The 23256-nt window shown below is 35.0% G+C and overlaps 1 protein-coding gene across 1 annotated transcript; it reads left to right on the top strand.

Annotated features, from left to right (window-relative positions):
* The first annotated feature begins 21324 nt into the window (after positions 1-21324).
* On the top strand, positions 21325-22050 carry LOC128920022 (52 kDa repressor of the inhibitor of the protein kinase-like). Its single transcript, XM_054226231.1, has 2 exons — positions 21325-21662; positions 21721-22050. Exons 1-2 carry the CDS (start codon positions 21571-21573, stop codon positions 22025-22027), a joined length of 399 nt encoding a protein of 132 aa, XP_054082206.1. The 5' UTR covers positions 21325-21570; the 3' UTR covers positions 22028-22050.
* The last annotated feature ends 1206 nt before the right edge of the window (positions 22051-23256 follow it).

Below are 23256 nucleotides of genomic sequence, written 5' to 3' on the forward strand. Positions count from 1 at the left end.
ATAGACCTTGCTTGGTATAAATTGGATTTATTTACTTTGGAATCCGGAATACCATCGACGAAGTACTCTATAAGGCTGTGGTCATCTAAGTTTATAGGTTTCCCGATTTCCATCAGACAATATAGGTATTCACGCATATCTTCGTTTTGTCGTTTACGTCGGTTCCTCAATGTACGATGTACATCAATAGCTGATACGGTGGTACCAAACTCGCTCTTCAATGCTGATTTCAACGAACTCCAACTACAAATACCAGCTTGACCACGTACGAACATCTTTGCAGCTCCCTTCAGTAATTGCTTGGCGTAGATATATTTCTGTAGCTCACTCCACTGTACTGCTTCCGCATTATCTTCGAAGTCTTGCAGCCATTGTTCAAAATTAGGCTGTCCTGAACCGCTAAATGGAGTCATGGAATCTTCCACATCACGAAGTGTAAACATCGATCGCTCTACAATCGGTGTATTCACGCTACGTCTACTAGCGGCGTCATCGGCCTCATCCTCGCTTGCATTCAGGCCGAAGTGTTCCAGCAATCTGTCCTGCAGTACGGTTTTCCGTCCACTAGCTACTAATCCCAACCTTTCCAAGTTTTCCCTAAGTCCGTCCACAGTCAATGCTAAAATCTGTTCGCGGTCCATTGTCTTACAATGCTTTTACAAATTCAATTACAAAATCAATATCAATACAAATTAAGGAAGAAGTGAAATATTATAAATTTTAAATTTTATATACGTATTAGAAATAAATATAAAATTCCGCAAATTCTTGAAAATTTTTACAAAATGTTACTAAATATGGTTACAAAGTTTATTAAAATTATTTTGAATAATAATATTGGAATAATGTTTGTAAAATGAAAATGAAAAATTGAATTACAAAATTTATTAAATTGAATTGAATTATAATATTAGAAAAATGAATATACAATTATATAGCCTTACTTTATTAGCCTCAACTGTACTTGTGAATTGTTTTACAGTTGTCCTCTTTTGGTTACCGCTACTGTAGTTCTTCACTTCTCTGCTACTATACCGCTACCAACGCTTTGCTGCTGCCTTCTCTGCTACGAACGCCTTGTTGCTGCTTCTCTGCTTTACACCGCTACGATCGCCTTGTTGCTGCCTTCTCTGCTTTACTCCGCTACAAATGCCTTGTTGCTGCCTTCTCTGCTTTACTCCGCTACAAATGCCTTGTTGCTGCCTTCTCTGCTTTACACCGCTACGAATGCCTTGTTGCTGCCCTCTCTGCTTTTACCGCTACGGACGCCGCATACGTCTGCGTTCCTGACGCTCGCCTTAATATTCTGTTTCTTTATATTCTTACCCTTTGCTGCTATGCTGCTTTACTTTATTGCTGCTTTCTGGATCTTACTTGTTGCTGACTTGATGGTCTCGTACAAAAAAAAAAAAATTACGCTGCTCATCCGCTTCTCTGCTTCTAATCACTGCATTCACCGCTACATTCCAGGCTTTTCTAATAGGCGTCCGTTATACGTCTGTATGTTATTTTTACACAGTTACTTTTGCTTTTATATGTAAATATGTATTTATATTTTGCAAAAGTACAGTTCTTTTCGCACGTTTTATATTTTTGATATAAAGTTAAAATTTACACATTGACGGAAACGTTTTTATTATCCAATAACTTTACGCGCACTTCACATTTGAAATATAAAAAATTGTCAATTTAAAAGTTTTTTTTTTCCCCGCGGGGCTACCATCCCACTCTGACACCATATATGTAGGATAGCCCTTCAAATAAATGCACTTGGTTCAACTTTATAATTAACACACACTTTATTTAAAATATGTTAAATGTTCATGTATAAACTGAATATGTGAAGTCCGTCCGTTTGACCGTCCTATATGTACGATGACTGTTTAACGACTGTGTTCTTGTCCTGTTTGTTAAGTTGGTCGTGCCCTATCAGTGCTGCCTATTGTCATAGGTCAGTGTTGCCCTTTTGTAAGTGAGGTGAGTGTGCGTACGTATTAATAGGTGTGTCCACTACGTGTTGTCCTGTCACCGCTTCCCACATATATAACGCCATATCTAACTCTTATATTTCTTGGTGACACAAACAACCGTTATGTGAACAAAACTATGATACTCTGTGCAACAGGTTGCGAGAGTATAAAAATGTATAAATACACAATATGGTAAAGTCATAATATGCGTTTAATTCAGTAATTCAGTTTTAATCGCCAATGAATTCAATAACAGTCAAACATAAATTGTTCTAATTAGTTTATATAATTAAATATACATAAAATTAATTATTTTGAATAATTTTTTTTTGCTTTGTTATTACAATTATGGAAAATAAAAAATGAATTCAGTTCTATTTTTTATAATTTTCCCCATTTGTAAATCAAAAAATTTGGGTTTTGCATATAGCGACAAAATAAAAATTAAAAAAATATATATTTTTATATTATATTATTATTATATCTTAAAGTTCTAACTAAAAATTCAAAACACAAATGATTTGAAACTACAGTTGAACTTCTATAACTCGAACTCTTGAATTGACAACAGAAGTCAAATGTCATACAAATTACCCTTTTAAATCTGAAGTCATTTAAGCTCGAAGTTATTTTGTGAATTATGGTGATTCGAGTTAGGGAAGTTCAACTGTATTTAACTGTATTGTAAATTTATTCGATATTTTAAATGAAACTATAAAATAAGTATTTCAAACTAGTTTTTATTGAGAAAAATCTACTTTACGCACTTTAAATATCAATTTCATTTAAATGTGATATATTTTATTTGTATAAATAAACATTTACATTATTACATTATTACATTATTACATTATGTTTTTAGTTTTCAGTTTTCAGATTTGTTGATTATAAAATCATGAATTATATAATTGATTTATAATTAATTCATTGAATGTGTAATTCATTGGCAGCAATACAGTTTCCAATACAAACACAACCACAAAACATAAAATACAGTTAGTTGTATTCGGGTAGAGAAACAAAAAGCGTATATGGTACACAATAAATTAAAGGTAAGGTCAGAAAGAAACGGTAAAGCCGTCGTTAGCAAAAGTCAGGTTTGGAAAAGTATGTGAAAGGAGAGAAAAGAAGAAAAATCAGAAAATATGTTACACGTCAATTACAAGTACAACAATTAAGTTAAGTCAAGTAAACGTATGCGCAGTAATTGAGAAATTGAATATAAAACAAACAATAAATTTTCAAACATAAATCACAGTTTGAAGGCTTTACATATTGGTAAAAAATATATGGAGTATGTATGTAGTACTTGTAGTGGTAGTGAAGTTAATGGTTGTGGTGACAGTAAATATAATATATTGGAACGATTATATGTATGAACTTAGTTAGAAGAAGCTACGATATAGGCTCTTAATTACTTTAAATCATCGGTATCTTCGATCAGATCGGCATACTCCTCCCAATCGTTGTTTGTTGAACGTGTGCGCAGATTAGATATTGTCGGTATTTCGTCGTCATCGCCATTGCCATCACCAGTATTGCCGGCGCCGTCAGCGCGGTCACGACTGTGAGTTGTTGTCGTGCCGCCGCCTGTTGTGTCGCTTACCACTTCGTAGTCCTTTAACTCAGCCTCCAGATCTTTTTCCCATTGTTCTTCTGCGTGCGTTGGATATTTAGTTTTTATTTTTGTAGTATGCGTGAATTCATTTTTGGGGGGAAAATAAGAGAGAAAATTATGTTAGATGTCATTACCATTAAAAATTATTTTTATTATTTTTTTATATTGTATATAAACGAAGGTTACACATATAAAAGAGTTCTAGGTATACTGTTATATGAACATATAAAGTATATTAACGCGTAAGTGCATGTAAATATATATGAATTGTATAATCGTATCATTTAAAGTAGCATAATTAATAGCAATATAATTTTTATATACACCATACATATATTTTTATAAATATTTAACAGTTGGTTATGCACCTACAAGTCATTCAACTACACACATATATACATACATAAATATATAAATAGAGTTTATATCAAATTCAATTATGCTTTTGTTTATTAAAATTAAAATTTTGATTTGTGAAGTGAATGACCTTTAATTTGAAAAAAAGATATTCTTCATATTTATAAGAATTTAAAAAATTATTTTTATTTTATTAAATAAATTCAGTACTCCATTTCATCAGCTGATAAGGTCGATGATAGCAGCTTGATATATACGCTGAAAATAGCATTAAATTTTCCAAGTTATTTTGAAAATTGAAATTTACAGATTTTTAAACCATTGAAACAAGTTTTTAAACAAAGGAAAATTTGAGCACAAGTCTTCCATGACTATCAGAACAGAAGCCCACAATCATTTCTGCACTGTTTGTGTTTCTATTTTTATGATTGTTTTCCTCCCATCACTTTCAGATTTGACGTACTCCAAGGCTAGTAAATGAAGTTGACAGCAAGAAAACAAGGGGCTACGGAAAAACTGAAAACGTTACAAAAGTAGCTTGGGGAGTCTGCTATTATAAGAATTCATGGATAACATCAACATATTTTGTTTTATGTTTTGCATATGAAAGGCAACGGTACCTGCATCAAAGCACCGGATTTAAATACACTTAATCTGAAGTTGCGAAAAGTGGATAGCATTTACTTAGAAGAAAATATTAAAAGATATCTCTTTGTTAGCCCATAATTATAGAGTTGAAGAAGAAATCGTTGTGAAAATTTAAAACTAGTGAAAAAATAACTTTAAACAAGTAAGGAAGGGCTAAGTTCGGGTGTAACCGAACATTTTATACTCTCGCAATTTATTTATTTAACTTTATTAATATTATATAATACACAATTTGACCCACATATTCGTCATATATATTGTATAAAGTCCATTGAAAGTTGGAAACCATAATATAAGGTTAGAAGCACCGAGGTCCTCGTGTTCGATATATGGGGCCTTAAAAACCTATGGTCCAATTTCGACGATTTTTAGAATTGGGCTGCCACAGTATTAACATAGTATTTGTGCAAAGTTCTGCACCGATATCTTCACTAGTACTTACTTTATATATTGTAAAGTAAACGATTCAGATTGTCTTCAAAGTTCTGGTATATAGGAAGTAGGCGTGGTTGTTAAGCGATTTGGCCTATTTTCACAATATATCATTGGGATGTAAGGAAACTATTACAAACCAAGTTTCATTGAAATCGGTCGAGTAGTTCTTGAGATATGGTTTTTGACCCATAAGTGGGCGACGCCACGCCCATTTTCCATTTTGTAAAAAAAATATCAGTGCAGCTTCCTTCTGTCATTTCTTATATAAAATTTGGTTTCTGACGTTTCTCACTTTGGTATATATAACCTTATATCTAACTCGTTTAGTTTTAGGACTAACAAACAACCGTTATGTTAACAAAACTATAATACTCTCGTAGTAACTTTGTCGCGAGTGTATAATTAATAACATGATCAACTTTATTCAAACCAAGTATGTTACTCATACGTCCCTCTCAAACATATGGGATATTAATGTATAACTAAACGGGGGATGGGGTCATATGTAGAAGTTCACGCAAGTGAGGAAAGTTTCTGATTGCCATTCACTTGGGAGTGGCCAGGAACGATTCTTTTGCATATGACTCAAGCAGCTCACGACTTCCGGTTTTAGACCAAGTATCCCCTGGGTAGCTAACAGACATCCGTTTGGAGGCGAGCTAAAGTGAGAAGGCGAAGCCCGCTTGTGCGGTTGTGCGTAGGGCTTGGGACCCACCACATAAAAAAAATCTCCCCAATGAAAACAAACACCGAGCCTCGGATGAGAAACCCCCCTTTTGATGACGACCCCTGCAAACGTACTAAGGATCATGATTTGAGGGCATGCACCTGGAATGTCCGGACTCTTAATTGGGAAGGTGCCTCTGCCCAGCTGGTTGATGTCCTCATACAACTAAAGGCTGACATCACCGCCGTCCAAGAAGTGCGATGGACGGGACAAGGACGGAAGAAGGTGGGTCCTTGTGACATCTACTACAGCGGCCATATAAAGGAGCGCAAATTTGGTGTTGGATTTGTGGTGGGAGAGAGACTCCGTCGCCGAGTCCTGGCATTCACCCCGGTGGATGAACATCTAGCCACAATCCGCATAAAAGCGAGGTTCTTCAACATATCGCTGATACACGCCCCGACGGAAGAGAAGGACGAAGTGATCAAAAATACCTTCTATGAGCGCCTAGAACGTACCTATGAGCGCTGCCCCCGTAACGATGTCAAAATCGTGCTTGGCGATTTCAACGCTAGGGTGCGTAAAGAAGGTGTCTTTGGCACAACAGTCGGAAAATTCAGCCTCCATGACGAAATATCACCAAACGGTCTAAGGCTGATCGACTTCGCCGGGGCCCGAAATATGGTCGTCTGTAGTACTAGATTCCAGCATAAGAAAATACATCAAGCTACTTGGCTGTCTCCTGATCGAAACACGCGCAACCAAATCGATCACGTTGTGATAGACGAAAGACATGTCTCCAGTGTTTTAGACGTGCGTACGCTCCGAGGACCAAACATTGACTCGGACCATTATCTAGTAGCAGCAAAGATACGCACTCGCCTCTGTGCAGCAAAGAACGCCCGTCAACAAACACAAGGAAGGTTCGCCGTCGAAAAGCTGCAATCACAACCGACAGCCGAACGATTTTCTACTCGACTTGCACTCCTGCTCTCTGAGAGCACTCATCAGCATCTCGATATAAGGGAGCTGTGGAACGGCATCTCAAACTCATTGCATACCGCTGCAGCCGAAACAATTGGTCTACGGCAACGCCAAAAAACCAGTTGGTACGATGAGAATTGTCGTTCCGCAGTGGAGAGAAAACAGACTGCCTACCTCGCAACGTTGCGATCGACCACAACACGTTCGGGGTGGGATAGATATCGAGAACTGAAGAGGGAAGCGAGACGCATTTGCAGACGTAAAAAGAAAGAGGCCGAAATGCGTGAGTATGAAAAGCTTGAAAAGCTGGCCGACATGGGTAATGCTCGAAAATTTTATGAAAAGATGAGGCGATTAACAGAAGGTTTCAAGACCGGAGCATTATCATGTAGGGACCGAGAAGGTAATCTGGTAGCGGATGTCCAGAGCACACTGGGATTATGGAGGGAACACTTCTCCGACCTGCTCAATGGCAGTGAAAGTACAACACCAGGAGATGGCGAACCCGATTCCCCAATCGATGACGATGGAATAGATGTTCCATTACCCGACCATGAAGAAATTCGAATAGCAATTACCCGCTTGAAGAACAACAAAGCGGCGGGGGCCGATGGATTACCGGCCGAGCTATTCAAATACGGCGGCGAAGAACTGATAAGGTGCATGCATCAGCTTCTTTGTAGAATATGGTCGGAAGAAAGCATGCCTGACGATTGGAATCTTAGTGTGCTCTGCCCAATCCATAAGAAGGGAGACCCCACAATCTGCGCCAACTACCGTGGTATAAGTCTCCTCAATATCGCATATAAGGTTTTGTCGAGCGTATTGTGTGAAAGACTAAAGCCCACCGTCAACGAACTGATTGGACCTTATCAGTGTGGCTTTAGACCTGGAAAATCCACAATGGACCAGATATTCACCATGCGCCAAATCTTGGAAAAGACCCGAGAGAGAAGAATCGATACTCACCATCTTTTTATCGATTTTAAAGCTGCCTTCGATAGCACGAAAAGGAGCTGCCTTTATGCCGCGATGTCTGAATTTGGTATCCCTGCAAAACTAATACGGCTATGTAAGCTGACGTTGAGCAACACCAAAAGCTCCGTCAGGATCGGGAAGGACCTCTCCGAGCCGTTCGATACCAAACGAGGCTTCAGACAGGGTGACTCACTATCGTGCGACTTCTTCAATCTATTGCTGGAAAAAATAATACGAGCTGCAGAACTAAATAGAGAGGGTACAATCTTCTACAAGAGTGTACAGCTCCTGGCGTATGCCGATGATATTGATATCATCGGAAGCAACAACCGCGCCGTTTGTTCTGCGTTTTCCAGACTAGATAAAGAAGCGAAGCGTATGGGTCTGGTGGTGAATGAGGCCAAGACGAAATATCTCCTGTCATCAAACAAACAGTCGGCGCACTCGCGTCTTGGCTCCCACGTCACTGTTGACAGTCATAACTTTGAAGTTGTAGATAATTTCGTTTATCTGGGAACCAGCATTAACAACACCAACAATGTCAGCCTTGAAATCCAACGCAGAATCACTCTTGCCAACAGGTGCTACTTTGGACTGAGTAGGCAATTGAAAAGTAAAGTCCTCTCTCGACGAACCAAAATCAAACTCTATAAGTCGCTCATTATTCCCGTCCTGATGTATGGCGCTGAAGCGTGGACGATGACAACATCCGATGAGACGACTCTTGGGGTTTTCGAGAGAAAGGTTTTGCGCAAGATTTTTGGTCCTCTAAACATTGGCAACGGCGAATACCGCAGGCGATGGAACGATGAGCTGTACGATTTATACGACGACATTGACATAGTTCAGCGAATAAAAAGACAGCGGCTACGCTGGCTAGGTCATGTTGTACGGATGGAAGAAAACACTCCAGCTCTGAAAGTATTCGATGCAGTACCCGCTGGAGGAAGCCGCGGAAGAGGACGACCTCCACTCCGGTGGAAAGACCAAGTGCAAAGTGACCTGGCTTCACTTGGTGTTTCCAATTGGCGCCAAAAAGCAAAAAGGAGGAATGAGTGGCGCGCTCTGGTGGATTCGGCTATAATCGCTTAAAGCGGTTCCTACGCCAAATATATATATATATATAAACGTTTTAAATATTTACTTAACCCACGCTTATGTTTATTTTAAAAATTCATACAGATCACGTTACTCATACAATAGAAAAATAATTGGTATTCATACGGTTGCTAAAATGCAGCTATATATTTTTCCGAAATCATTTGAATATGTTACATTAAGAAAACAATGAATTTCACCAATGCGCATATTACACTGCAAGTGAAACCACAATGTTACTCATACGCCCCCGCAGGTCAACAATAAACTCATTAAAACAGAGTTTGCAACTGCGCACATGCGGTCTCTTTAATGTTGCAACCCAAAGCAGATGTATGCATGAATGAACCAGGAAATCAGGCCACAAAATGACCTTCAATCGCCGTTTATTGTAATCAAATTGATTTCAACCTTGTTGTACTTGTGCATACGCACATCTGATGCGTAAATTTCGCGCGAACTATGTGAGCGCAGGTGTATTGCATGCGGTGAGCCTAACTACGGTGGCGTAGGCGATAGGATTGTAGGTGGTAACGGCAACTTTCATTAAATGGCGTCGTTGAATTTGCTTGACTGCACTTCACGGCTTCATTAATGTATGCAATATAACGCTCAACATGGCAATCACAAGTAAGTAGATATGTGTGCATATATTCAAGTGTAGTGTGTGTATAATTGCTGTTCGATTATTGTAAAATTTATAAATTGTTGCCACGTGCGGATTAGCGCCACATTATTAGTCGTGCATGCGGTGGACTTTAAACTTTAATAACAAACTCAAATTGGCCATAAACTGGTGAAGCTTTCATAAACTTTAGTTCTGGAAATTTTCCCATGACGAAAGTTCATATCAGTTGTAGCAAAAAAGTTGTTAAACGAAGCAAAATATGTTGCAGAGTTTTTTTATCATAAATGTATATGTCTATCCATATATACATACATGCCTAGTCAGGAGCATCCGCAACATAAAGAGTGTGAAAGTTGAATAAATAAACTTTTCATTAGCTGACAGTAGCTGCGAAAAAAGTTATCATACATGCCATAAGTATGTGGCAGACATTAAACGCACACACAGAGTTTATATGATAAGCAGTAACATACGAGCAGAGGCAGAGATAAGCAGAGACATACATACTGCATACAATTTACTGTTAACCCGCGATTGCTGCTTTACATTCCAGACGAAAATAAAATGAATACCACGTAGATGGATGGATAGTTATGCATGTACATAATTGAGTGTGGTTATAAACTCGTTAAAATAGCAAAGGTTAATAATGAGAAAACACATTCGATGAATACCTGCGAGCGTACGCCTGTTTTAAGTATGCTTAAAATTAAAAATGAAAAAAAATAATAATAATATTTTCGCTACAGTGGGAGTAAATAGCAATGAAGACCTGTTGTCTGCTATAAGTGTTGTGGTAAAATGAAAGTTCTCTTCATCGTAAGTGCATATAAGTGCTGTAAAGCTAAAAAAATTTGGTTATAAAGTTCGAAATAAATATAAATCACAATGAGCACGTGATATTTAAATTGCTACACAGCCACTACTATGGGAAGCATTGCTAAAACAGTCGAATTCAAGAATTCAAAAAACCGCAAACAACCGTGATTTATATGGTGCCAGAGACAGCACCATTCTTTTAATTCTTTTGAGGAATGTTTTATGTTGCTCCAACAACATATTATTAAATAGTAGAGTAAATATTAATGTACATATGTAATGCAAGTGAATGTAAAATTGATGTAAGACCGAAATAAGCCGAATAAAGCAATAAAGTTATGCAACGGTCGCTTACAGCAAAATGTGTTCTATAAAGTTGCATGAAGCTCTGATTTATGGCGCTTTTGCGAAGTGTAAGTCATAAAACTAAACGGACGACGAGACGACTTGAAATCCGGATGTTTTTCTGTCCATCCGCCCGTGTAGCGAATAATTTGAATAAAAATTAAGATTTTTTGATGAAACTTGATGCATATATTTCTTGGCACTGTGGGAGGGTGGCTATCAATAACCGAAATGCTATGAAAATTAAGTCATATAAAGTTATGAAGCCATATTTAGAACAGAGCATCCCACTAAGGAGTAGAATATTTGGATAAACAATTTTTTGTATACTGGTTTTTGTACTTACAACTTGTAAACTACCAAAGATATATCAACCAAACTATCCCGATTCCTTTAGGCACTTCCTTATAGACTCTAAAAATTGATGAAATATCATACAAACGTTATGTTGAATACTACTAAAAGTGCTTTCGTTCAGTAACAACAGCAAACCCTAAAAAGTATAGTGAATATGGTACAAAGGCGCACTAATTTTAGCATAAAAAATGGACGATAATCGGTTCACATCCACGCCCACTTTCTTTATACCACAATTTTGTATTTATTCTGATACTATACAATATACAGAGGTAGTCAAAATTATTTACACATCGAACGTTTTGCTATGTTATTGTAAATCTGGATCTATTCCTGAGCGAATGAAGTCAGTTTGGATAGAATAGCTAGCTAACTTTAAGATTGGTGTTTCGGCTTCAGAGTTATAAAAAATTTATAGAATTTAAAGGAATACTGTTTATAATCTTATACTTTAAAGAGAACTGGGCAGAAACCTGACTCAAAGATAATGTAGAATATTAGTAGGAACTGTCATACAAAATTCCACAATTAGTCCTCTTAATATTGCAGCACCATCGAATTAGCATACCGCATGAACAGTCAATGATGCTACACTGTTCAGGACAATTAAAAAATAGTAACATAAATACCTGACGTTTTGCGAATATTGGTCTATATTTCCGAGACCAAAAAAGAGATATGCCTCTCATTTGTCTTAAAATGCATCGTAAAGCCTGTCCTGGGCAGATACGGCTGAATTTTAGTTCCGGGACTTCTTTAGTAAACGCTTTATGAATTTACCACGTGAAAATAAGAAATATGAAGTTTAGGCGCTAAACAGAGTCGGAGGTGACATGATGATTTTTGTGGAAGTTTTACTTACTTAAGTTTTGGACATTTGGTACTAATTTAGGGACCCTAAATCATCCGGATATGTCAGAAACATGTCATTGTAGTTGTTAGTCGGCCTTTTCCAACTATTGACTACATTTTACAACAGGATAATGCTCCATTTTATAATGGATCGTTACCTACAAAATTTTTAAGTGAAGCAAATCAAGTTGACCTCCGCAGACCCCCGACCTATACTTTATTGAAAATATTTGGGGTTTCGTTAAATATCAGACGACAATTGATACAATAATCGAAAACGCCGAAATTACCGACATTTGGTCTAAATTAACAGTTAACTTACGCATAATTAGGTTGAATTAATTCGGACCATAAAGCAGGCTGTTATTGGTGCCAAAGGCGATGTAACCAATTATGAATTTATCGACTTAGAACAGTAACTTAGACTGAACGTTAAAATTAACAAGGAAGGGCTAAGTTCGGATATAACCGAGCTATACTCTCGCAATTTATTGAAGAAATTTTATTTACATAACAACCAAATTTACCAATAAATTCGGCATAAAGTTTCATAGAATAACGAAAATCGTCATATATAGATTATGAAGGCTGAGGTAACTTCTGAAACGATTTCATTCATTTTCACCAGCAAGGCGCACTATATCCAAATCTATACGCTCACTTAGTTTTGCTAAGATATCTTACATATTAACCAATAAATATCTTACATATAACGGAATAAAGCCCACCGTATTATAGAATAATAATTAGGTATATGGGAGCTAGGAGATGTTATGACCCGATTTTAATAATTTTTGGAACAGAATTTTATTGAAATCTGTCGAGTAGTTCTTGAGATATGGATTTTGCCCCATAAGTGGGCGATGCAATGCCCATTTTCCATTTTGTTAAAAAAATTTAAGTGCGGCTTTCTTCTGTAATTTCTTCTGTAAAATTTAGTGTTTCCGACGTTTTTCGTTATTGAGTTAACTCACTTTTAGTAATTTTCAACCTAACCTTCCGACTTCAACCATTTTATGGTGTGTGGTGGGGTACGTAAGAGAATCGAAGTTTGGTTTATATAGCTTTATTGATCTGCGAGATATATACAAATAACCGATTTGGGGGCGGGGCCACGCTCACTTCCCCAAAAAAATTACATCCAAATATACCCCTTCATAGTGCGATCCTTTATTCCAATTTTTACTGTTAAAACTTTATTTATGGCTTAGTTATGACACTTTATGTGTTTTTGGTTTTCGCCATTTTGTGGGCGTGGTAATGGTCCGATTTTGCCCACCTCCTCAGGGTGCCAAGGAATACATGTTCCAAGTTTCGTTAAGATATCCCAATTTTTACTCAAGTTATCGCTTGCACGGACAGACGGACGGAGAGACATCCGGATTTCAACTTCACTCGTCATCCTGATCATTTATATATATATAACCCCATATCTAACTCTTTTATTTCTTGGTGAAACAAACAACCGTTATGTGAATAAAACTATAATACTCTCTTAGCAACTTTTGTTGCGAGAGTATACAAAAATTATCATTAAAAGATAACAGGATAATCCATTTCAAGTTGTGTGTAAATACGTTTGACGCAAATGAATGTACTTTAACCCTTTCGACCCTGTGAACAATTCCACCAGTTTGATTATTTAAAGCAAAAGCTGTGTTCAATTTAAATGGTTACTTATAGGTTAATATATTAAGAATGAAAATCAAAATAGTTAACAACAGGCTTTACCGTTATTCTTATAGTTTTTTTTTAACATAGTACATTAACGTCGTAGATAATTTGTGAACGGAAATTTTCAAACGTTTGTTAGAATCGATCCAAATATTATAATAATTTATTTTAATGAAAAAATGAGTATGAATTTTTGTTCGAAATTTATTGAATAATATTTGTTGGGAAACAAGAACGTTTGTAAGTCGTAACGTAAGCGTGTAACATTGGGCCATAGTAGTAATAAAAATTTAGTTATGCGTTCAAAAGATGTATCTTATAAAGTGAAAATAACAATATTTTGTAGACAGTGGAGATGTTTCAGTGATGTTAGGGACATTGTTGAAAGCGCACAGAGCATTGAAATAGGACTTTTGGAAGAAATTTGTGAATAGATATGATTCGTCATACAATGAAAGAACAGAAATAACATAATAGCATTGAAAAAACGTATATTAATTGTCTAAGATAATGATAATCCCAGATATTTGAAATGTGCCCCAGCTCTGAAAGTTTTCGATGCAGTACCCGCTGGTGGAAGCCGAGGAAGAGGGAGACCTCCACTCCGATGGAAAGACCAGGTGGAGAAGGACGTGTCTTCACTTGGTATTACCAATTGGCGCCAAACTGCCAAAAAGAAAGATGCGTGGCGCGCTGTTGTGGACTCGGTTATAACCACGTAAGCGGTTTCTACGCCAGTCAAGAAGAAGAAGATATTTAAAATTACAGAAAGTTTTTAGAAACAAGGTGAAAATTCTAAAATTCTAAAAAGGCGCAATATTAGAATTAGGCCTGCTGTTCTCGCTTCCTATAATAAACACATGCGAGGTGTAGATCTTTCGAACATTCTGATGGAATCGTATAAAGTAAACTTTTGCTCAACGATGTGGTATATGAGACAATTTTACCGTTGTTTAGTCACATTTCTATTAACACCTGACTACTTTATTGCGATCATTTGAGTGTACTTCAACCAAAACTAAAGCACACTCTACTCACTAAACTTCAATTTGATGTCGCGAAGACACGTTGAAGACAATACCAAACTGGTACTCCATTGACTAAATGACTTAAATGTGGTGTTCCTCTTTGCTGCAAAAACAACAAAAATAGTTCATTTTTATAATTTGTTTTACTTTTAATTATATTATTTATTTATATGTTTTTATCTTTTGCTACAATATGTCTACAATTTCTTTACACATTTATTTCAAATGCATTAATTCATTTTTATATCGTTTTAAACATTTTTTTCTTTTCTTTTTTTTTTTTTAATTTGTGTTTTATCAATTTAATTTGTGTATATGTATTTTATATTTTTATTAAATTACTTCTTTAATTGTATATATATAAATATTTGTTATTTTTTAACGATAAAGTTTATTCCCTTTGAAGCATTACGCATTATTTGCTACTTTTCTTGTTCTAGTATATGCACTCAAACAGCTTGCGCTCTCCCCATTTCTTGCTCTCGTTTTTGTGAACTTTAATGTCAACATGTCTTTATACTCTCGCAACAAAGTTGCTACGAGAGTATTATAGTTTTGTCCACATAACGGTTGGTTGTAAGTCCTAAAACTAAACGAGTTAGATATAGGGTTATATATATCAAAATGATCAGAGTGACGAGAAAAGTTCAAATCCGGATGTCTGTCTGTCCGTCCGTCTGTCCGTCCGCCCGTGCAAGCTGTAACTTGAGTAAAAATTGAGATATCTTAATGAAACTTGGAACACGTGTTCCTTGGCACCATAAGAAGGTTAAGCACCACTGCACCGCCCAAAATCGGCGAAAACCGAAAACACATAAAGTGCCATAACTAAGCCATAAATATAGCTATGGAAATAAAATTTGGTATGAAGGATCGCACTATGAAGAGGCATATTTGGATGTAATTTTTTTGGGGAAGTGGGCGTGGCCCCGCCCCCAAATAGGTTTTTTGTATATATCTCGCAAACCACTTATGAGTAAAAAACCATACCTCAGGAACTACTCGACCGATTTCAATGAAACTTGGTTTGTAATAGTTTCCTTACATCCCAATGATATGTTGTGAAAATAGGCTAAATCGCTTCACAACCACGCCTACTTCCTATATACTAGAACTTTGAAGACGATCTGAATCGTTAACTTTTCAATATATAAAGTAAACACTAGTGAAGATATCGATGCAGAACTTTGCACAAATGCTACGTTTATAGTGTGGCAGCCCCTTTCTAAAAATCGCCGAAATCAGATCATAGGTTTTTAAGGCCCCATATATCGAACACGAGGACCTCGGTGCTTCTAACCTAATATTATGGTTTCCAACTTTCAATGGACTTTATACAATATATATAACGAATATGTGGGTCAAATTGTGTATTATATAATATAAATAAAGTTAAAAAAATAAATTGCGAGAGTATAAAATGTTCGGTTACACCCGAACATAGCCTTTCCTTACTTGTTTTTTTTCTTTTTATACTCTCGCAACAAAAGTTGATAACAAAAGTTGATAAGTTTTGTCCACATAACGGTTGTTTGTAAGTCCAAAAACTAAACGAGTTAATATAGGGTTATATATACCAAAGTGATCAGGGTGACGAGTAAAGTTCAAATCCGGATGTCTGTCTGTCCGTCTCTCCGCCTGTCCGTCTGTCCGTCCGTGCAAGCTGTAACTTGAGTAAAAATTGAGATATCTTAATGAAACTTGGAACACGTGTTCCTTGGCACCATAAGAAGGTTAAGTTCGAAGATGAGCGGAATCGGACCACTGCCACGCCTACAAAATGGCCATAACCAAAAACACATAAAGAGCTAAAACTAAGCCATAAATAAAGTTATGAAAATAAAATTTGGAACATAAGATCGCATTAGAGAGGGGCACATTTGGATGCAATTTTGTTGTGGGTGTGACCCCGCCCTCAAATAGGTTTTTTGTATATATCTTGCAAACCAATAAAGCTATATAAACCAAACTTTCTGCAGTCATTTCTTTTAACCGTTTCCTTATACACTCCAAAAATGAAAGAAATCGGATAATAACCACGCCCAAAGGTTAGGTTGAAAATGACTAAAAGTGCGTTAACTCACTAACGAGAAACACCAAATTTTACATAAGAAATGGCAGAAGGAAGCTGCACTGAGATTTTTTTACAAAATGGGAAATGGGCTTGGCGTCGCCCACTTATGGGTCAAAAACCATATCTCAAGAACTATTCTACTGATTTCAATGAAATTCGGTATATAACACGTTCTTGACACCCTGATGACACTGCTAGAATATGGGCGAAATCGGTTCACAACCCATATAACTCAATTCCCATATAACTCAATTTTGAAATTCATCTGATTCCTTCACTTTATAAGATATACATAAGGAACCAATGAAGATAGCGAAATAAAACTTTACACAAATACTGTATATGAGCTGTGACATCATTTGTGGAAAAATTGTCAAAATCGGACCATGATTTTCAGGGCCCCTGATATCAAACATGAAGAACTCAGTGCCGAAGGGTAATTTTTCACCGAAAATATAGGTAAATCTCTAAATAAATTGCGAGAGTATAAAATGTTCGGTTGCACCCTTAGCCTTTCCTTACTTGTTTTAGAATTTATTTTATTTATTTCTGGTAAACTGAAAATTAAATATATATGAGAGATTTGCCGATATTTTTGGTTAAAATTACCCTTAGACACTGAGTTATTTATGTTCGATATCAGGGGCCTTGAAAAGTCATGATCCGATTTTGACAATTTTTTCACAAGTGATGTCACAGCTCAAATACAGTATTTGTGCCAAGTTTTATTCTGCTATCTACATTGATAGGTAATGTATATATTATAAAGTGAAACAATCAGATGGAATTCAATATTAAGTTATATGTGAAGTAGGCGTGGTTGTGAACCGATTTCGCCCATATCCGGTTTCACCTCTTTTGGTGTGTAATGGGGTAGGTAAGGGAAGTGACTGCAAAAAGTTTGATTTATTTGTTTGCGAGATATATACAAAAAACCTATTTTGGGGTGGGCCCACGCCCACTTCCCAAAAAAAACATCCAAAAATTATTTTTGTAACTTTATTTATGGCTTAGTTATGGCATTTAATGTGTTTTAGGTGTTCGCCATTTTGTGGGCGTGGCAGTGGTCCGATTTCATCTGCAATACCAAGTTATCGCTTGCATAGCCGGACTAACAGACAGACATCCGGATTTCAAATCTACTCGTCACTATGATTTCTATGGTATATATAACACTATAAACAACCGTTATGTGAACAAAACTATAATACTCTCTTAGTAACTTTGTCGCGAGAGTTTAATTAATAACATGATCAACTTTATTCAAACCAAGTATGTTACTCATACGTCCCTCCCAAACATATGAGATATTAATGCATAACTAAACGTTTTAAATATTTACTTAACCCATGCTTATGTTTATTTTAAAAATTCATACAGACCACGTTACTCATACGCCACGTCAGCAGTAGAAAAATTATTAAAATTCATGCGGTTGCTAAAATGCTGCTGTCCTATATATTTTTTCTGAATCATTTGAATATTTTACATTAAGAAAACAAAGAATTTCACCAATGCGCATATTGCACTGCAAGTGAAACCACAATGTTACTCATACGCCACCGCCGGTCAACAATAAACTCATTAAAACCAGGTTTGCAACTGCGCACATGCGGCAGATGTATGCATGAATGAACCAGGAAATCAGGCCACAAAATGACCTTCAATCGCCGTTTATTGCAATCAATTTGATTTCAACCTTTGTTGTACTTGTACATACGCACATCTGATGCATAAATTTCGCGCGAACTATGTGAGCGCAGGTGTATTGCATGCGGTGAGCCTAACTACGGTGGCGTAGGCGATAGGATTGTAGGTGGTAACGGCAACTTTCATTAAATGGCGTCGTTGAATTTACTTGACTGCACTTCACGGCTTCATTAATGTAAGCAATATAACGCTCAACATGGCAATCACAAGTAAGTAGATATGTGTGCATATATTCAAGTGTAGACTGTGTATGGATAATTACTGTTCGATTATTGTAAAATTTATTAAGTGTTGCCATATGCGGATTAGCGCCACATTATTAGTCGTACATGCGGTGGACTCTAAACTTTAATAACAAACGCAAATTGGCCATAAACTGGCGAAGCTTTCATAAACTTTAGTTCTGGAAATTTTCCCATGACGAAAGTTCATATCAGTTGTAGCAAAAAAGTTGTTAAACGAAGCAAAATATGTTGCAGAGTTTTTTTTATCATAAATGTATATGTCTATCCATATATACATACATGCCTAGTCAGGAGCATCCGCAACATAAAGAGTGTGAAAGTTGAATAAATAAACTTTTCATTAGCTGACAGTAGCTGTGAAAAAATTTATCATACATGCCATAAGTATGTGGCAGACGTTAAACGCACACACAGAGTTTATATGATAAGCAGTAACATGCACACACATACAGACATACATACTGCATACAATTTACTGTTAACCCGCGCCTGATGCTTTACATTTCATGCGAAATTAAATTGAATTCCACGTAGATGGATGGATAGTTATGCATGTACATAATTGAGTGTGGTTATAAACTCGTTAAAATAGCAATGGTTAATAATGAGAAAACACATTCGCTGAATACCTGCGAGCGTACCCCTGTTTTAAGTATGCTTAAAATGAAAAATGAAAAAAATAATAATAATTTTCGCTACAGTGGGAGTAAATAGCAATGAAAACCTGTTGTCTGTTATAAGAGTTGTGGTAAAATGAAAGTTCTCTTCATCGTAAGTGCTGTAAAGCTAAAAAAATTTGGTTATAAAGTTCGAAATAAATATAAATCATAATAAGTACTGGATATTTAAATTGCTACGCAGCCACTACTATACAGGAAGCTATACAGTCAATTCAAGAATTCCAAAAACCGCAAGCAACCGTGATTTATATGGTGCCAGAGACCATTCCTTTACATCTTTTATGTTGCTCCAACAACATATTATTAAATAGTAGAGTAAATATTAATGTGCATATGGGCATTTCCGCCAGAAGGTCCACCACAGACAAAATATTAAACATTATTAGAATTACAAAGTTTTTACATATTTTCATAGGAAAATATTTAAATTTATTTATATTTAATTAATTTTAAATTAATTCATAACCAATTACGAGATATACGAAAGTCAAGTTGCATAGGAGCTACATTTCTCATTTCGATTTTTCTACTGCATTTGTTTTTTCGTCAAAATTGTTAAAGAAACATATCATGTGTAGTTTTTTGCTTTGTGTAAAACCTTTATAAGGGTACAAAGAGCAAAATAAAATGCATAAAAGAGCATGCGATTGCAAATAACTGTAAGTTTTTGCTCTCTTATTATCCTATATTTTAATGTCCCGTGCGACATCAAAAAACAACACTTGTTCCTACTGCATCGCAAATATAAGCAGCAAGCTCGCCAAATTTGGGGTATAAACAGTAAATTTTTATACAATTAAAATAAAAAAACCTTCTTCAAAAATCAGAAGATTTGTGGTTTTGGTAACTACTATTGAATTTTCTTTCTTTTATAAAATTGACTTAGGTATGTAAATATACACATTTACATTAATTATTTACATATGAGCAAAAACCGCACTTTAAATTTCACTAACTAGCTATTTAAATAGATTTTGGCGAAAATTATAGGCTTACAAATCAAAATAAGAGTGCTAATTTTAACAATGTTGTCAGAAGAAAATCGTTTGCCTTTAAAAGTGACAAGTTAACGCACGACATATTATTTTCTTGATAAATCTCTTAACTAAAATTAAGAAATCCTTTAGTTGCTTTTCTAAAATATTTATTCTTTTTAATGTAACTGCTCTCAATTTAAAATCAAATTTATATTATCAAGCTTGATTGATTTTATAAAATAATTAGAATAGTCTTCATTACAGGGGCGAACGTTAACACCTCAAAACCCCCCCCCCCCCCTCCCCCCCCACAAAGTAATTGAATTTTTAAATAATAGAATTTAATTCTACATAGTCATTTGAAAAATTGTAATTTGTTGTTTTCAAAGCAATCTTTCTGCCGACGATGTATGAATATGTAAAATAAATGAATACATTAGTCACTAACAGCGTTGCCGTTTTGATACAATTGTATCTTCTAAATTTTGTGATTTGATACTTTTTTGTTCACAAACGGCCTATTTTGATACTTTTCTGCTGATAGAATTTAATTTTTTGAAACTATGAAAATGTTAAACTAAAAACAAACCTATTGTATCTGGATAGTATTAAAAAGTTGTGGGAATGTTGGCCAATTAAAAAACCCAGAAAAATATAAACTGGACAGAGACATTTTTTTAATTTGTTTCAAAGTAACGAGTTTGCCTTATAACTCTGTACTGCTGAACTGGATTTTTTTTAGATTTAAGGGGAATTGTGAGTCGAAAATGGACTTCTTTTGAAAATTAGTTCTGAACTGAAAAGTCACCAATAAGGTTTCTATTATTTTTTTTAGAGTTTATTGTTAATCATAATACAGGAAAAATAAAAACTCATTTATTATGACTTTCAGTTTTCGTTCCATGAGCAAACTGTTGTGAAATAAATTTAAATTAAAAAAAATTATGCTAATTGCAAAAAAATACTTGAGTGCCTTAACTAAAATGTCTACATTTTTAATAAAAACAACCAGAAAAAACTGGTCTGAATTAGATACACAACTTTACTTATTATTTGTTTTTCAAATGAAAATTTTTAAAACAACGGTTGTGCTTTTGATACTTTTTGATACTTTTTTTGCTTGGCAACATATACTTAATTTTTTTAGCTCACGGCAACACTTGTCACTAATTATTAGAGCGTGAATGAGAATAGAACAAATTAATTATGTGCGTACGTGTGTTTTGTTCTTGTGCCGCTTTTGCATTTTCCTTATATTTTTGCATTCGAAGGCGAACCGGAAGAATATTACCGCAGATCAATTTATATACCGTTTTTAGATCATTTTTTGGACCAAATCAATGAAAGATTTTTAAAACATCGAGAGCTGCTTTCCAAAGTTGAAAACATTTTGCTAAATAAATGCATAAATCTTGACGTTATTGAGATGCAGGAGACTGTTCGTGTTTTAGAAAAGCAGTGGTCCGCTGATGTAGAAGATCCCGATGATTTCGTTGCTGAATTTAGAATGTGGAAAAGGTTAAAAATCTTTTCTTCATATTATATTTTCTAACTATAATTTTGAATATATTTTCAGGAACTGGTTAAATCAAACAAAGAGATCCAAAACTCTTTTGGACGCTTTGAATTGTTGCGATGAAAAAATTTTCAAAACAGTGCATCGTTTTTTAAAGATTGGAGCAACAATCCCTATATCTGTCGCTTCAAGTGAACGCTCGTTTTCCTTACTTCGCAGGCTTAAAACATATTTAAGAAATAAAACTGGAGAAGCACGCCTGAACGGAATGGTTCTCTTGAATATCCATAGAGATATAGACGTGACGGAGGAAGAGATTTTAAATGTTATGGCCCAAAATAAAAGAAGATTAGACTTAAATTTGTGAATAAAATAATGAAACATTGTCTTTTTCCCCTCCCTATGTGTCTTAAGGCCAGAACAGGTCTTAAGATGGCTCCATCCATTGCATGTATTACACCTAACCGAGGTCAGAAATATTCCCTTGGACTCGGGTTTGGCTCAACGCCAGCGCGGATCAAAAGGATAGAGAGCAACCCTGCTGTAAGGTGTTGCTCAATTGATGACAGTCTTAGACTAGAACTTACCGATCCAGACAGGTCTGGGTCGGATCCGAAAATCCGAGAAAATCCGATAAAAAAAAACAAAAAACACATGAAATAAAATAATAACAATAAACAATGCAAAAACATATTTTCTAAATTTAATTTAAAATTGTATAATTAAAATTTAGTTATTTTGAAATCATTTGACTTACTGCACATCCTGGATATAGATTCTCACAAAAAAAAGTGTAATCATAATCTTTAATATCTTTATTTAATTCGCATAATACATAATAATCATAATAGTAATTATAATAATTGTAATCTGTTTATACATAAGTAATTATATAATAATAATATTGTGGTTGTTTACACTTTCACTTTTCATTTACGCTTTTGCATTTTGCTTGCATGCGTGTTGTTGTTTTACACTTTTAATAGTTCATTTTTATAATTTGTTTTACTTTTAATTATATTATTTATTTATATGTTTTTATCTTTTGCTACAATATGTCTTAAATTTCTTTACACATTTATTTCAAATGCATTAATTCATCTTTATATCGTTTTAAACATTTTTTTGTTTTCTTTTTTTTTTTTTAATTTGTGTTTTATCAATTTAATTTGTGTATATGTATTTTATATTTTTATTAAATTACTTCTTTAATTGTATATATATAAATATTTGTTATTTTTTAACGAAAAAGTTTATTCCCTTTGAAGCATTACGCATTATTTGCTACTTTTCTTGTTCTAGTATATGCACTCAAACAGCTTGCGCTCTCCCCATTTCTTGCTCTCGTTTTTGTGAACTTTAATGTCAACATGTTTTTGTTTTTTTTTCTGTTTTCTTTTTTAAATTTCAATTATACTTAACACAATTATGTATATATATATGTATTTGTATAATAATGTATGCATAATTGCTGTTAGGTTTAATTTTCAAGAAGTTTTGTTATGTAATATATTTATATGTATACATATAATCGATTCATATACATTTATGTATGTATGGATGTATAAATATTCTTTTATAATATGCATTTAATTT

This window comes from Zeugodacus cucurbitae, chromosome 2 (genome assembly GCF_028554725.1).
Source record: "Zeugodacus cucurbitae isolate PBARC_wt_2022May chromosome 2, idZeuCucr1.2, whole genome shotgun sequence".
NCBI classification, from domain to species: Eukaryota; Metazoa; Arthropoda; class Insecta; order Diptera; family Tephritidae; genus Zeugodacus; species Zeugodacus cucurbitae.

Bases quoted from the DNA above. Each gene is read 5' to 3' on its own strand.
- LOC128920022 (XM_054226231.1), top strand. From the start codon at position 21,571: ATGCAGGAGACTGTTCGTGTTTTAGAAAAGCAGTGGTCCGCTGATGTA. The intron at 21,663-21,720 runs GTTAAAAATCTT...ATATATTTTCAG, and splicing joins GAATTTAGAATGTGGAAAAG to GAACTGGTTAAATCAAACAA.